Consider the following 17301-nt stretch of genomic DNA (forward strand, 5'->3'; position numbering starts at 1 on the left):
ATTTGTTAAGATAAGAAAAAAATTGTTTGCAGTGCAGAAAAAAAGTGTGCGACGTGGATAGAGTTCTTAGTTACTGCCCATTTGCCATCAATACCAAATGACACTGGAATTCATGAAATTCATGATATTCAAAGAGCACTCTACTAAACTTTCTCTTATCAGTGTTAGAAAAGGAGTCAGTACTCATGACGGTGATCAACAGTACCTTACAGATGCATCAGACAAAGGAATTAATGTTAATTTGACCAGAATGCAGATGTGCCCTCATAAAACGAGAACATACCCACGCTGAAAGTACAAGGACTGTTTTTCTCTCTGGGACTCCTGACCACAATGGCTCTGGTAACACTTGAACAGTTGCACCACCTGGGGCCTGTACACTAAAATGATAAAAAGTTATTATTTTAGGGCTACAATGTCTTGTTATTAAAACAATGCTGTAAGTATACAAAAAGTCATGTAATGAGCATTCATATGATCATGCTACAATTTAAGTATGTGGTGTTGCAGCTGTAGTATTAAAGTGTAGTGTTTCTTATGCTTTCTTATGTGGTTGTAGGACACAAATATTATGTCCCTATAATGTACTTGCATCAAAATGCTTAATCATGCACCTCTGCATGTCTGGTTTTGGTAACAGCATTTAAAATAGGCATACAACAACTTCTATAACAAAACAAAATCTCCAGCCATTTGACAAAATAAATAATAGGTGCTTTGGGCAGTGTTTCTCAGCTGATTAACAAGTCCTCTCAGACTTGCATGGGGTGTGTTAAAGCAGGGAATCTTTAAAGATGTGCAGGGCAGGTAGGTGCCAGGACCAGAACTGAGAAACACTGCTCTAAAGCTTAGTGTCAAATCCACTTGAGGTATCATTTAATGCAGCATAGTCAGTTTTTAACCTCTTTCATCCTTCTTACAGCTTGGGGATTTGAATGCTAATACAAGATTGCAATAAAAGTGATAACTATATTAAAAGTGCTTTAGGTTACTCGCCAGGTTTCCTATTCTGAAACCCTTTTGTGAAACAGTGACAAAATGAGAACTCCTCCCCAATCCAAGCTCCTCCCATAGGTCTGTTCCTAAACTGCTACTTTGGTGAGGGTGGGCCAACTTTACAGAATGCTGGAGAAAAAAAAAACTTAAAAAATATAGATATTTTGAGACAGAGCTACAGTTTCTCATTGGGGTGGATATATACAGCTCTGGAAAAAATAAGAGACCAGAATCAGTTTCTCTGATTTTGCTATTTATAGGTATATATTTGAGTAAAATGAACATTGTTGTTTTATTCTATAAACTACGAACAACATTTCTCCCAAATTCCAAATAAAAATATTGTCATTTAGAGCATTTATTTGCAGAAAATGAGAAATGGTAAAAGCTTTCAGAGCTTTTAGACGTCACATAATGCAAAGAAAACAAGTTTATATTTAAAAAGTTTTAAGAGTTCAGAAATAAATATTCGGTGGAAAAACCCTGGTTTTCATGCATCTTGGCATGTTCTCCTCCACCAGTCTTACACACTGCTTTTGGATAACTTTATGCCGTTCCTTGTGCAAAATAATTCAAGCAGTTCAGTATGGTTTGATGGTTTGTGATCATCCATCTTCCTCTTGATTACATTCCAGAGGTTTTCAAATTGGTAAGATCAAAGAAACTCATCATTTTAAGTGGTCTCTTATTTTTTCCCCAGAGCTGTATATTAATAACACTCTAACTGTAGGTATTGTGCTATACACTGAGGCAGAGCTAAAGTCTCTCATTAATATTTTAATCAAATATAGGCAATGTTGACTGGAGTAGTTTTTCCCCAATATTCTGTAAAGCTTTCTCACCATTCCAACAGTAGCCACTAAAGAACACACTTGTGGGTGGAGCCCGGTGCAGTTCTGAAATACATCGACCTAGAAGAACAGGTTGAAGGACATGTAAATATCTTCTCAAGGAAGGAAATGTTGACATAGTGCAACAGTAGTGAACGAATATGAAACAAAGAAGGTAAACATCCTGCCTGGCTCTCGGGTTAAAAAGCCACAACCCCAAAGCTACATTCAAATTGGTCACAACAGAAGATCAGAAAGCATCCTTGATGTTCTTGAGCTGCCTCACGGCCAGGTCCACAGGGAGGTTGAACTTGAGGTGGCTGAGGCGTCCCAGTATCCTCAGCGCTCCCTCAAAGCCCGTCTGGGCCATGTAGCTCCAGGGCTGGTAGTGGGAGTGAATCAGGGTGCCGGACTTGCACAGCAGGTTGACCCAGGACACCAGCCTCTGCTCATTGAGCGCCATGCACACTAAAGCCTTGAATTCGGAGTCAGCGCTGCGCTTGTAACGGTCATGCTCATGCAGGACGCTGTGAATGGCCCAGAGCAGCGAATGCTTTGGTGTTATGGTCACCTTGCTGCGCCCTAGTGGCAGGCTGAAAGACTGCGACAGCTGGCGGGCTGGAGACTCCACGAACGCCTGGCCGTTTTTGGAGTGATAATACTTCACGAACAGCTCCCAGGGGTGCAGGGTTTGTGGGGAGGGGCTAAATGGCAGCAAACAGGAAATAGGTGCCAGAACGAGGCTCATGCCCTGCGAGGGAGTGTAAAGACCGTGGGCCAAAAGGTCCCGCAGAGCCAAGGCCAGGTCCTTCCTCACCAAAGCTGTGAGCTCGTCTCCGGGACCACCCAGACACAGACTGGAGGTGTAACTGACCACGTGCTCCTCCTGACCAGCCGGCTGCCTGCGAGATGCCTGCACACGCACCCGCTCAACTGCAACCTCCAGCTTCTGCAGTAACGGCCCATATTCTTGAGCCCCGTCCCCCTGGGGCCACACACTCTGGGGCACGCGGCCGGCGCTGCAGCCGAACTGACTCAGGGCAAAGATCTGCAGCACGGCCAGAGCCCTCTGGATCAGCTGAAGACCCGTCTCACGCAGACGCTGGGCCTGCTCAGGGTCAACTGCAGGAGCAGAGAGGAAAATACAACGTACAATTAAAGCAAATAATAATAATAATAATAATAATAATAAGCACATAATAATATCAAATAATTTATAATAGATGCTAAAGAAGTAATTGTGGACAATTAAAAGTGTATGCTGAATAATTATTAGTAGATATTAAATAATTTAAACTAGATACTGATTAATACTTATTTAATAATAAAATAATTATTCAATGCTAAGCAGTTACAGCAATATATGATCAAAGTTACAATTAATAACTGCATAATCAATAACTGCATAACTGCATAAAACTGCAATTGACTTAAAACTTTCACAGATTTATGTTTAGTTTTTTTTACACAGAGTAAAATGCTGAACACATGATTAAAACTGACCTTGCTTCATGCCCCCTTGAGTTTGAGGTTTAGGGCCTGATGTATGAGCCTCCTGGCTGTTCCCGCCCTCTGACTGAAGAGGACTCCCTACCTCGTCTGCATGAAACAACATTTTATATCATGATAAGATCACAACATCGAACAACACGAAAAAAAAAAAACACAAATCCTCTCATTCTTATCACTCAATATCCTCGCCTTATCTTTATTTTATTTTTGGAAAGCCTTTGAGCAGCAATTTAAAGTATGCCACCAACAGTGGGTGGTTTATTTTGGGTTTTTTTGGTACCAGTGTCCAACTGTTTAGAACATGTGCTTTTTTCCCACATTCTCCCCTGGTTCTTACCCTGTATGAAGTTAATGAACATCTCCAAATCCCTGATTTGAGTTTTGAGCTGCTCTACCAGCTGCTCTTTGACTCGGACTGGGTTGACGATCTGGGCAATGGCTGCGTCTACTCTTTGCCGCAGCTCCTCTGGGGTCAGCTTCCCGATGTCCTCGTTTAGATTTACGTCCAGCTTCTTAATCAGCTCGTCGATGATCACCTGGAAGAGCAGTACAGATATGCTACTGCTTATTGTTTCTTCTTAAATTAATGGCATTAAAAATAGTTTATGCTGTTTTGGTTGGAGTAACTGTCTCTACTGTCCATGGAAGATGCTCTTATAGATTTTGGAGCACTGCTGTGAGGATGCTCCCCAACTCATCCCAAAGGCATTGAATGGAGCACCACCATTCCAGAGAACACAGGATCTGGTGCAAAATTAATGTGTTTTTTTTGTTGTTGTTGTTTTTTTAATCTACTCCAGATAGGGGTGTGCCATATGGTATTGTGGGCAACAATATCGCTAATATTTATTAACATTGTGAACAATATTTTACCCTGAAATGACATGCCATATACCCACCCCTATTAATCACATCATTTTTTTGTTGTTTTCAGCTAAATTCAGACTGTTCTCTTCTCCCATTATATATCTATTAGAGACAGATCATATCAGTACAGTATCTTTCGTTTTACTTTAATCCTATGTATATAGTGCGTTATTAGTATCATGACATTCTGAATCATTGCCTTCTGTTACAAATCTGATGAAATTCTTGTATTTTTTATATCATAGTTAGGGGTGTGCCGTATCATGTCCTATGCAATAACAGATTACATTTTTTTGTTATATCACCAAGAGTATCATTATTGCAAAAATGCAATAAAAAAACATTATATTATTTTAGGACCATATCGCCCACCCCTAACACCAGACAGTACTATTGTTAATACTTCTCTACAGAGACAAGCAGTGTGCATATGTGAATTTGCACATCTGTGTCAGCAATGGGTGCAACCTAATGCAGTTAATGCAGAATGCATTAATTAGAAGAATTGTCACCAAACATTTGGCCATATATATTGAATTTCCCATATTTGAGCTTAGTATAAGAATCTCAGCATTGGCAGAGTTACACAGACGAGTAGGCATATCAAAATAAATACATTATCATTAATTTAACATACAATATAGACAAAACTTAGTCATTTATGCTGACTGTGATACTGTGTTTTGTGTTTGTTTACATACAAATAAACATATGATTTAGCCAATATTTTTGCCTGTTGCGTGATCACACTGCATCAAAACAGTGCCTCCATACAAGAAGTGGACTGTGACAGTTACAGAATAAGTATTTCCCAAACTACTGTTTTATTAAAAGATAATTGTCTCTTACATGGCTATATCATATTCTATGCATTCATATCCTACACAATAATATTGCAAAAATGTTTAAAATAATGAAAAAACGTAATATTGTGATAAAAGCAATATTCTTGAAAGTAGCCTATTTTTTATTTGTTCCACTATTTACTGTATTCACTTTTAATTGTTTGTTTGCAGTTTATATGCATAGACTAAATATGCTGAACTTTCATTTTGTGATAGATTTCTGTTATGTTACCTTATTTTTATATATTTTTAAAATAATAATACTTATATATTTTTTAATTTGCTAAATCTTTGAAATTGTTACATTTATACTTTTATAACACTTTATTTACTTTTATTTACTGGGCATCACCGAAAACAGTAGCTATCATGACAGGCCTACAAATAAGCATCATTCATTTTAATTCAGACAGAATAAATTTGTGACTGTTTATCTCTCTGTTGTGGGTGAAGAAGAACTGATGCATAAACAGCTTCAGTTGTGAATATGCAGTGATGTGATGAGATGATGGGTAGTCGTGTACCCTTTGCCTCTCCATGACAACAGACTGTGGCAGTGAGTCATAGCTGCCCTCCTGATAGGCGAAGCGCTCCAGGTCATCCAGCTGTGTCTTCAGCTGGAAGATCAGCTCCTTCTGCTTCTCTCGCTGAGCCTCCAGACGCTCACGCTTCTCCCTCTCACTCTGTTCAAATACACAGACAGACACAGTCAGAGGTGGGATGGTGAGGTGAACGCTTTAATCTGCTCAGTTTTTATTTTTAACATAAATGTAGGTGCATCAAAATAAAAACTATTTTAGGCATATAACTAACTTCAAACTTATCAGGTTGTGCAGCCTAATGCTTTTTTTAAGATTTATTTCTAATTGTCTCCCATATTTCCAATTTACCAATTTAGCTAGGCCGATTGTCCCAACTATTCCGCTGCTAGTCAGCTGTGTATCCCCTATTACTAGTGATGCCAAAAAACAAGGAGGATAAGGACTAGCGCATGCCTCCTCCGATACATGTGAAGTCAGCCACCACCTCTTTTTGAACATTGCTGAATAGCCAGTATGCTCGGAGGAAAGAACAGTAACTTGGTTCCGATACATCAGCTCACAGACGCCTTGTGCTGATCAACATCACCCTTTGGAGTGATGTGGGGAAAGAGCACCATTTACTTATCCAGAGAGAGTAAAGCCAATTGTGCTTCCTCAGGGCTCTGGCAGCTGATAGTAAGCTGCACGACTGAGATTGGAAATTTTAAATATATCAATTCACTAAAACATTATATTTCAACAAATTTCCCACACAATTACAGACCTTTATTCTGCGGTGCTATAAAGATTTAAATTTCACTAGTAAAAAATATATAACAGATAATTACATCACACATGACTGTGTGGTTGCTGATGTTTGGGTTGGCAATTTTTTTTTTGTTGTTACAATCAATTTAAACCAGTATAAAAGCTATGAAACGAATACAAATATAAGACACAACATTTAAACAATACAAAAATATATTTTTAAGGACCATTTATTATCTACTATGAATTATTCTGGATCTTCTGGAATTAAATAAAATTATTTACTCTGTAATATAATTTATCATGGTTTAATCATAACATCACTTTTCCTATAAAAAGCTCTTTGATAATTTATTGCATCTGCTTTAATTTAAAAATCTCTTCAGCACGCACACAATTTATTTTTAACATATATGAAGATTTTGAGGGCTGAAGAACTACTAAAAAAAATCATTTGTTAAGTGAACCAATGGTTATTATAAGAACGTTATTATTTTGTATTCACTGAAGAGGACTGATGTAACTCATCACTAAGACAAAACCAAAAAGGGCCTCCATGTTTTACCTATTATTACTAATATTCAAAATACTTTTTGTTTTGTATGCATTTTTAAACGATCTGTCTCTTATTTTCTTGGTCCTTTGGTGTTGTTACTAAAAAAATATATAAATTAAAAAAAGTTTATTACTGAGATTAGACATACACTGGGGAACACCAACAGAAGCTTTTATAACATCCTATTCTAAATCCAAAGGAGTGGGTCCCCCCTTATGTAGCTCTAACAGCAGTAGTGCAACTCTTCAGGGTTACGTGGTCTGACACTTTGTGGCTGAACTGCTGTGGTACCTAAACACTTCCACTTTTCAATAATGATACCTCACAAACGATAGAGGAATATGTAGAAGGGAAGATATTTCACAAACTGACTTGCTGCAGTAATAGCATCCTATAACAGTATTAGGCTGGAGTTCAGTGAGCTGTAAGAGGTGTGTCCCATCACTTACAATACAGGGTATTTAGGCTTAATCCATGTCCACTGTATTAGCTTTTAAAGGGTTAACACACACACACACAAAACCCACAACAGGACAACAGGAGAAATACTAAAAACCATGCCTTAAGAATATAGTGACAGCATGAAGCTTTTGCTGTTAGTACTTACCATCTCCTCCTATATGCAAAGCATGTGAGAAAAAAGGAACAAGAAAGAAGATCTTAACATCAGGTTTCTGGTAATGGGCCAGGTTCAATGGACACAAACAGCAGAACGGAACTGTTGAAGGGCGAGGGCAGATTCTGGGCACTGTTATAAAGTCCATCTATCACTATGTTCATTAGTGAGATCTAATACTGGCACAATTCTGCCTACACAACTGCAGTGATCAAAAGTGGAACATACTTCCGTGACATTCCATTTGGTTTGAGATCAGATCAAGGTACTTGATAAGAGTCCTCTCTATTTTAAACCCTGTGAGCAGCAAATGATGGAAGTATAAGCCTAGATGTAGCTGTTTAGTCTGGATCTGTCCTGATAACACATCTTGAAAAATCATTAAATAACAGACTCCAAAACAGAGGCTTACAGTTCCTCTGATTGTGCTCAGTGCTTTTATGTCTAACTGTTATTAAAACTACATAAAAATAAAATGCATTTATGTAATTGTGGAAACACCCCACATTTACTGAACATTATTTAACTTTATTTACTGTTTAATCCAATTAACCTGAGAAATAAATAAATCAAATAGGATATATATAACAGGTAAGGGTAAAAGAGCTAGGCTGTAAAGGGAAGGCAAAATAAAAGGCAACAATACTGCACCCTAATTAATGCAAAACTCAGCATAGAGTTATGTCTCAAGCTGATATTTAAATGATTAAATGTGTGGTCTGAGTCTGGCAACAGAGGACATAAAAACCTCTTAAAGAGTCTACTTTAGAGTAGAGGGCCTCTTGGTAAGAGATCACTCCCTCTAAAATGCTCCTTAAGATATTTTGCCTAGATGACAGACATTGAAAGGGTGTGCATCATTGGGCTAAGAAAAGAAGGGTCATTCAGATCTCTTGTAATGGGTCGTAAACGAGAAACCTGAACTGCTAGGTACTGGAACCCGATGGTCTTTAGTGATGAACCCATGTTTATCTTAATTCAACCATCTCAGTTAGGTTTAGGTCAAGGAATTGTGGAGGCCAAACTGTTTTTTATTTTGTTTTCATGTCTTTGATACGAATTTACAATGTAGGAAATACATTAAATACATAAATAAAGAAAAACATTAAATGAGGAGGTGTGTCTAAACGTTTGATTTGTACTGTATGTAGACAGTATTACATCTTACCCTATGTTTGTCGTGCTTTTTGACCCACTGTCATGGTTTGCTTGATCCTCCGTATTTTTTGGTATTGTTTGTTATCTGTATTCTGCTTTTTATTACGTTTTATATTCTTAGTGTTATTTGTTCCTTTGTTTAATTTTGATATGGCTACTAATAAAACTTGCACTTGCATACTCTGGATCGTTATATACTGTAAAGCATGACCAACTCATGTCCAGTGCCCAGCTGCCTATTCAGCCCTCTATTTAGCCCCCTGTCCAGTCCCAGTATGTGCCCGCTGTCTGGGTCCGTTCTATTTGTCCAATCTCTGTTTAAGCCCACTGTCCAGTCTCTGCTCTTGTCTTATGTCTTATGTCTCATGTCTTATCTAGGGCTGCAACTAATGATTATTTTGGAAGTCAACTAATATGATAATTATAACAATTTTTCAATTAGTCAATTAGTCAACAATTATTTCTGCCATTTCTAAAAACATTCGAAACAGCTTAACATGAGATTTAAAAGACACTTAAATGTTTAGATGTTGTTTTAACATGGAAAGTACTGATATTTAGTGAGTAAATATGTAATCTGTTTGTTTTCTGTTCTTGGTGTTGTTTGATTTTGATAGGGCTTAAATAATACAACCACCTTGCACGTGCATCCTGCTTCTTACACAGAGAGAGTGTTTAAAAACTCCAGCAGCACTGCTGTTTCCTCTGGGGTTCTGAGCATTGAGGGACAGGGTGAAAGAAGGATAATAAGGAATGCAAAGAAACAGATAAAGGTCTATACCAGGGGTCTCAAAGTAGCGGCCCGCGGGCCACATGCGGCCCGCGACGCGGTTTCATACGGCCCCTCACGGGTTAACAAAATAAACATACATCTGGCCCGCAATTCAATTTAATTATTTATGCTTTATTAAATAATTAAATTGCTTTTCATATTTCATATTTTATCTTAACTTGTATTTTGGTGTGTGTGTGTGGTTTTTGTTTTTTTTTGCTTACGCTGCGTTGCCTGCTTTAGTAGTCTTCAGTAGCCTTCAACAGTCTAACCTTGCAGCCGTGGTGTGTCCACTAAACTCCGTAACGTTAGTTATAAACATCCTGAGGTTAGCAGCGCGCTAACTGACCTGTTTTTAATGTAATCCGAGCAGTGACTCCGTGACGCTGCTCTAAACTGCTGCTGTTAGCTGCTTGGGCTGAAAGATGAACTGTAGAGAGCTGTATTATCCGGTTAGTGGGGTTATTTTATTTCATACACAGAAGAACTTACAAATTTTTAAAAACGCTCCAGACTGGCTCAGCTGAGCCCTGTAGCCCGTGGCTGGGCTGTAGCTCTGACTAAGCAAAGACTGCGGGCTTGTGGTGCTGCAGCTGCAGCTCCGACTAGTGGTTGGATGAGGAACTGCTAAATCTGAGGAAATGCTAAATCTGTCACAGCTCACAATTTTTGATTTTATATTTATTAAGCCTTATTTCAGTATCAAACGTTTTGATCAAAGTTAATATAACTTATAAATTAAAAGGATTTATGTTAATAGAGCAACAAGCAACCATTTTTCCATGCAACTGTAATATTTGATTGAATAAATAGTATATTGAGAGTTATTTAACATTAAGAAGTAATTACATTCATTTTGTATTACATCTGGTTACATTTTCTTATATTTATAAGTTACATCTGGCCCTCAGAGGACAGCCAATATGCCAATGTGGCCCTCGGCAAAAATGAGTTTGAGACCCCTGGTCTATACAGTCTGGATATACTGCAGGGCACAGTTCACTGCACTGTGTTGTTCTTGTTGTGGTGGTGGTGTATATTGCTTTAAAGAGGACGTGTGGGGCAGAAACACTAACGGCAACAACAACACCAGCATCACCACCTCCAGCAGCAGTTTCCTCTTTGACACTCACCGGGTTCTCCTGCCCCCTCAGCCCGAGCACGTGCGGGCATCCTCGGAACGCGAACTCCTCGAGCTCCTCCAGCATCCGCGTGCGCTCCCGTTCGTCCGCCGGCGCGCGCGCCACCTGCTGCAGGCGAAACTGCACCTGCGCGAAGTGCGAGCTGACGGCCAGCAGCGCCGCGCGCAGCTGCTCGTGATCCTCCTCGAGCCGCTGGAGCTTGGAGCCCGGAGAGCCGGGCTGAAGAGCCAACGAGTCCAGCGGCTCTGCCCCGCTCCTCCTCCCCGGGCTCCACTGCTCCTCCTCGGGGTTCGCCACGGCTCCCACCGGCGCCCAGCGCTCCCCGGCCACGGCCCCTGTAGCCTCGCTGTCCGAGGTGGACAGATCCTCGGTTGACATATTGGCTCGGTGGTTTGTTTTACCTCGGTTAATAAAATAAATATGAACGGTAAACGGCAGTGGAGCGTCTGTTGCTTTGTTTTATTCTTTTAAAATGTCCTTATCGCAGCAGGCTGGAGGCCATCTCCCAGCTTTCAGCAGCTCCCTCCTCCTCCGCCGCGGATCAGCTGCTCTCGGTAAAGAAGAGCGACGTAGCGATAAAGAGAGAAACGTTAACAAACAGAAACAGCCGTAAAGCGCAGATCTGTAGCTACTAAACGCGCTCCAGCTTTAACAGCTTAACTAACGGGCTGCGGCCCATCCGCATACTGTACAAATCAGCGTGATGACGTCCGCCGACCGGGATTGGAGCGGACGTGATGACGTTGGTTTACGCACAACCCATAATAGAAGGGAGAGTGCAGTGGGTGTATTTCATTCACAAGCGAGGATAATGATGATACTCGTGTCCCACTGTTTATTCATTTGAATTGCTTCATTATAATAATAATACAGAGTGGATTAGGTCATTTTATGTTAACCCATAATACCCAGAGCCTTTTCTGAATACTAATAATAATATAATTAAAAAATTGAATCAGATAAATTCAGTGAACAGCTCATTAAAATATTTTAAATAACAGAGTAATTTTATTTTAACATTTTGTTCTAGAAATTAGACCAATTATAGAACCTAAAATAATTAATTAAAGCTTTTGAATGGTTAAAGGGTTGAAACAGAGCTGTAGAAGCAAAAAATACTCTTTTAAAAGGAGTTAGTTTCATCTCCAGAACCCACCTACACTCTATAAATAAGCGAAATTAACAAACTGACATTAACACACTGTTTTGTGATTCTCTTAGGCTGTTCAGTTATGTTCATTTAGAGAGTTCATGAGTTAAAATGACATTGCTGTAAGTGCTGTCTGTGAAACATATGTCACCAGGGCTCTTTTAGGTTACAATAATATATATTTATTTCTGTATTCATCACGAGCTAGTGCTGAATGTGGTGAATCAGCAGGCCTTTAGTAACAGAGCTCCAGTGTTAACACAAAACAAAGTACACAAAGAATCCTCCAGTTTATTTGTCTAGAGTTAATCTAGATGGTTAATTCCTATTGTGCATTTGTCTTTGTAGACAACTGTTTCACAAATATACAGTGAGATTAGCCCAACCTCAAATTACATAATGTAATCTATATTAGAGGTGCACAAAGATATTGGATTCATATCAGTATTGGCCAATGATTGTTGTTTTAATCATCGCCATGAACCATATTTCAAACCAATAATTGAAGAAGTATTTATTGAATGCTGGAAAAGTAACAAGCAGCGCTTGCTGGCCGCCCTGCGCCCCGCTACAATTGACTGACACTGGCCGTGCTACTTTAAAATGCATTGATTTAATTACATTTATTTTATTTATTTGTATTAGTTTCATTAGATCTATTGTTTAAATTAATCTGTTAATTAAAAAAGAGGGTTTAAAGCTGGGATCTCCATGGATCACAGCAGTGAGCCTTGGGGGTCCATCACTAGTTGTTCTTTCCTTGAAGCACTTTTGATAGATTCCATTGCATACCGATCACCCCACAAGTACTGCCTGATGATTTGGAGATGTTCTGAACCAGACATTGAACCAGCACAGTTTGATTCTTGCCAAAATCTCTTAGATTTTTACACTTGTATGTTTTTTATGCTTCATTACATTAACAAAAAAATGAGAGTTCACATGCTGGCTAGACATGAACTGTTATCTAAAAACCACTGAGATGCAGGGAACCATGGCCTTGGTAGAGCAGGTGGTCTACAGAACTGGAGCTGGAATTACTGAGTCAGATCACAAGGCATGCTTGGCATCTGTTTTGTTTACCTTTCTTTCTTTATCTTAAACGTCACACCCGGGGCACAGGTGAGGCATTGTACTGTGTGAATAGTAACCGAGGCAGCAGGGACTTTCTTATAGTGTCCTTGAACAAACATGTGCAGGGATTATGTAACATGATTCTGTTTCACAAATCATTTAATATACTTTTAAGTGGGGACAGGCTGGTAACAAGTTGTTTCACGGGACTATATCACTACTTAAAAAAAATTGACAAACTGGTTTCGCTGATTGACCAGTCTTGCTCTCAAGCAGCATAAGTATGTTTTATTTCAAGGTTTATTTTCAGGTTAACCAGGTTAATCAGCCAGTATGATCAAGCTGGTAGAAAACCAGGTCCAGCATGACCAAACCAATTGAAGAGAATTACTGACCATCCTGGGCAACCAGTAAGACTAGATTTGTCAAGTTGCTCATTTTAATAAACCAGACTTTTTAATGCTTTTTATGTTTAATATTATCGTAAGTCTTGAAATTTGCTTCAATTAAATTGTAACGTGAACAATGTCAACAACCAATAGGAGAGCTATGGGAAGCCACAAGGCAAGCACGGGAACATTTGCGTAACTGATCATGGATTAGACTCCGGCAATGGCTCGGTTTAAAAGGCAGCTGTGGCCAAAATGTGCTTCTATATCTGCTACACTATTAAACAGCTTCTCTTCCTGTAAAGCTCCAACCATAAACATGATGGGAAATAATCTCAGAAAGAATCTAGTTCCAGTCTTACAAATAGTGACCCTCAAAAGATCCCCAGTCGTAGCCTGTGACCAAAAAGTCTGTGACTTGTCTTGATGTGAGAGGGTGTCAGACTTTAGTCTGTTAAAAGTCTTTTTTTACAGTCTTTTCAAAGTCGTCTAGTGTATGGTTAGCATAGGCTCTCTGTATAACTAGCCCCATAAAAAACTTGTGTATTCAGTTTATATAGACAGTTTATTTCAGGAGAAATTGGAAGTGGATTCAGCTGAATTATATATCAGGGTAAATTGAGTAGCTGTAGGCAGTCTTTTTCTCATTTCGATTTTTCTGATAAAATGAACCTTGTTTAGAACCATTGCGTGTTTTCAGGCAAATTATGTAATGTTGGATAGTGTGCCAGCGGGTCTGCTGGTATTCCAGATGTGTCGAATGGTGTGCTGGCAGCTATAAAGTTGTACTTGTTTGGTTTGCTAGATTATTATAATCTTATATTTGTGCCAGTCAATTTACTAGCTAATATAGGATGTGTTTGAGAGTATGCCAGCTGCTTTAGAATGTGACCAATTCTGTGCCAGAAAATGTGCCGGATATTTAAAATGTGATGTGTGGTAATCCAGTTGCTTTACAATTTGCCAGTTGGTGTGCCCTCTGCTTTAGGGTAGATTTGCCGGATGATGTGCTGGCTGCTGTAGGATTTGCTGGTTGGTGTACCAGCTGCTTCAGAATGTGCCAATTCAAGTTCGGCAGCTTTAGAGTGTGCCTGATGCTGTGTCAATTGCTTTATCATGTACCAGTTGAAATGCCGGATACTTTATCATGTGCTCCAAATTGCCGGGTTATTCAGGATAGGCCAGTTGATGTTTTAGCCGGTTTATGTGGTGGTTTGTTTTCTGGTTGGATTTGCTGTGTGTTCTTGCCAACACCCAGCAGCTGAGCAGTAAGTCCAGCAGTATAGCACCCAGTAGAAAGGTATCCAGGCCTCTCTTCTAATTTATATGATTGTCATTTTTGGATACAACTAGAGATTGAATATGTTTTGCATGTAACACTCAAAGTTATCTTTTATTCTCATGTTTTCTACATTTCAAAAAGACTATCATCAAAAATACATTATTTTGAATTTTACACTTCAGAGCAGCTGGTTTAAACATCCCTCAATATTAACTCTGCATATTTATAACAAACTACAGACTTGTGAATTTTGCTTCTCTGCACTTAATTACAAGGTTAAAGCTAAGACCAAGTGTCTGTTTGACTGCTGTCTCATTTATCAGGGTCTTCTTTTTCTTACCATTGGATAGGTCATCTTTGAAGTGAAGATTTACGTCAATGATTTCTTGCCTGGTTGTAAAGGGGTCGAATCCATTGACCATAAAGAACAAAAACACACCTAAAGACTACACTGTTATAGGAGTGGCGTGATAGCTCCCAGACAGAAGGAACTCTGGAGGGCAGAATTTTTTGGTGCCTGAGAATGTAATAAAGGAAGAAGAAAAACAAGCAGAGCTTAGCAGAGAACTTCACTAAAAACTAAAAGCTACATGTTTGATTGTTGTAGTGGGTTGAGGGCCCAAGACTCAATCTTACCTATATAATGATTAAATTCACGTTCTGTAAAGAAGTCACCACAGCCGAAGTCGATCATCTTGATCTCAAAAGTGTACGTATTGATCAAGAAGTTCTCCAATTTTATGTCCCTGTGGAGGACACCTCGCTTGTGGCACTCAGTTGCTGCCTCTATTGCCTGAACCATTATATGTCTGGCCATGTCTTCACTGAGGAAACCTCGATCCCTGTACACAAAGTCAAACAAGTCCATACAAGGACGAAAGAGCTCCATGACCACAATATAGCGCTCTGGCTCATCGAACCACTGGATGAGTTGTAAGATGTTTTTAACTGGTGGTTCACTCATCTTTTGAATCAGGGCCACGTCGATTGGAATTGACCTGGAATCAACAGACTGCAGAAACACATGAAATTCATGATTTGTTAAATAGTAAATGCAGAGAAGAACAAATCAAGTTTACGACTTTAGGACTATTATGCATTACTGCTAATGTAATATAATTAATGAGTTTCACCAATATTACTCTATTATTATAAAAAAACAAATTGTAAAAGTTTATATTTTTGTAAAAAGGTTAAAAACATTTTCGGGAACTTTTTATTTCTCACTTTGACGTCCCTGCAGGCTGTGTCCCTCTGCTGCTCCCGTACCTCCATCAGATCAGTGAGAACTCTGAGATGGATGGTGCATAGCTGCTGCAGTTCCTCTCTAAAATATATATATTTTAATCTATATCTAGTTAAAAACTTAAAAAATATTGTTTTATAACTTTATAAAAATATCTAGTGCTCTATTCATTATATAGTTTTGATAAGAAATGCTAACCTTATCAAATTATAGTCTAGACACGTGCTCGTGCAAGCCGTGTTATTTAACTCATGCTTTCATTAGTAAAATGTGAATTAAGCTAATTTCCTTTTATTTTTTATTTTTTTACAAACTCAGTGTGTTATACCTGCAGCTGTGCATTGCAAGATGTGAAGATTTATTTCGTTTAATCTGTTTCAGGTATGTTGCTCCCTAGTTTTTCCCTCCAAAAATGCTCTACAAATATTTCTGAATATGTTATGAATTAATTTCTAATCCTGTTGTGTAATAGGACAAAAAAATTGCTTTCCTCTGTAATTTTTTTATATATTTTAATGAGAAAAACAAGCTATACGATCATGTAAGTTACATGTGTGAAAAATACTCTTTTACACTCAGATCAGTGAGAGCTCTGAGATGGATGTGTGTTATACCTGCAGCCGTATTGCAAGATGTGAAAATTTATTTGGTTTAATCTGTTTCAGAATAAAAAAGAGTGGAAAGCAGCACTGGTTTGAGACTCATTTACTGGCCAAACAGTGGTCGTTACACTAGCTGTGTTTGTTTTGCCTATATCTGTGGCCATTCCCATTTCACCTATTGGTCCTACCCTTCTACTCCCCTTTTGCTCGTGCACAATTAGCAGTACGGTGTCGTAATTCTTGTTAGGTTGGAGGGCGAGGTGTTAGGGGTACATGACCCTTTAAACGGAGATTTTTCACACACTCACTGAGGCACACTCAAAACATAGGCTGAGGATCACTGGCAAGATGGCAGCACAAGTGATTAAAGAAAAAAGAGGAGGCAGAGTGCTTTTCCACCAAAAAAAACTCTGGTTCTTAAACCAGTTCCATTCGGAAAAGCATGGTGCTGAAAAGCATGGTGCTTTCAGTGAATCAGTCCGCGTTTGCACCAGTTTTAGGCCCCGTCCACACGAAGCCGGATATTTAAACTATCTTTTCCGTTTTTAAAAATATCTTCGCCCACACGAGCAGCGTTTTATGAACCCATGAGAGTCCTTATATTATAATATAATATAGTATACAGTAGGGGTGTGGCACGAGATCTCGCGAGATTAAAACGGACAATATTTCTCGTCAGGCTTAAACCTGTCTCGCGGGGCAAAAAACAGTTAAGTGTTTTTAAGACTTTTTAAGAGGGATCTGGCAACACAGTAGTGATAGCGATAGAGTATGTACTCTGTACTCTGTACTGTATTAAAAAAAAAGTTCTGTCTCTGTTTGCACTTCAAGCATAGTCTTAATATGACTGGTTATGGTTATGCATAGTTAAATTACAAGAGATTTAGGAGAAAAAAAACAGAAACCATAGGTTTGCACTTATTGTTTGCACTATATAAGACCTAGAAAAGTTATATTTTTATTTTTTATTCTTAT

The 17301-nt window shown here is 38.8% G+C and overlaps 2 protein-coding genes across 2 annotated transcripts; both read right to left on the reverse strand.

Moving 5' to 3' along the window:
* Positions 1–737: 737 nt before the first annotated feature.
* Positions 738–11372, reverse strand: rundc1 (RUN domain containing 1). Its single transcript, XM_007238974.4, has 5 exons — positions 10575–11372; positions 5575–5733; positions 3676–3874; positions 3330–3425; positions 738–2948 (listed from the first exon to the last, which is right to left on the reverse strand). Exons 1-5 carry the CDS (start codon positions 10959–10961, stop codon positions 2077–2079), a joined length of 1713 nt encoding a protein of 570 aa, XP_007239036.3. The 5' UTR covers positions 10962–11372; the 3' UTR covers positions 738–2076.
* Positions 11373–14559: 3187 nt separating this feature from the next.
* Positions 14560–17038, reverse strand: LOC125784388 (serine/threonine-protein kinase pim-2-like). Its single transcript, XM_049467861.1, has 3 exons — positions 15706–17038; positions 15115–15490; positions 14560–14995 (listed from the first exon to the last, which is right to left on the reverse strand). Exons 1-3 carry the CDS (start codon positions 15751–15753, stop codon positions 14925–14927), a joined length of 495 nt encoding a protein of 164 aa, XP_049323818.1. The 5' UTR covers positions 15754–17038; the 3' UTR covers positions 14560–14924.
* Between the last annotated feature and the right edge of the window lie 263 nt (positions 17039–17301).

Source organism: Astyanax mexicanus, chromosome 19 (genome assembly GCF_023375975.1).
Source record: "Astyanax mexicanus isolate ESR-SI-001 chromosome 19, AstMex3_surface, whole genome shotgun sequence".
Taxonomy (NCBI): Eukaryota; Metazoa; Chordata; class Actinopteri; order Characiformes; family Acestrorhamphidae; genus Astyanax; species Astyanax mexicanus.

Coding starts and splice junctions, on each gene's coding strand:
- rundc1 (XM_007238974.4), bottom strand. CDS start 10,961: ATGTCAACCGAGGATCTGTCCACCTCGGACAGCGAGGCTACAGGGGCC. Junction 3,426..3,675: donor GTTCATTAACTTCATACAGG/GTAAGAACCAGG, acceptor TGTTTCATGCAG/ACGAGGTAGGGAGTCCTCTT. Junction 2,949..3,329: donor TCAAGGGGGCATGAAGCAAG/GTCAGTTTTAAT, acceptor CTGCTCCTGCAG/TTGACCCTGAGCAGGCCCAG.
- LOC125784388 (XM_049467861.1), bottom strand. CDS start 15,753: ATGGAGGTACGGGAGCAGCAGAGGGACACAGCCTGCAGGGACGTCAAA. Junction 15,491..15,705: donor CAGCCTGCAGGGACGTCAAA/GTGAGAAATAAA, acceptor GTGTTTCTGCAG/TCTGTTGATTCCAGGTCAAT. Junction 14,996..15,114: donor TGAATTTAATCATTATATAG/GTAAGATTGAGT, acceptor TTACATTCTCAG/GCACCAAAAAATTCTGCCCT.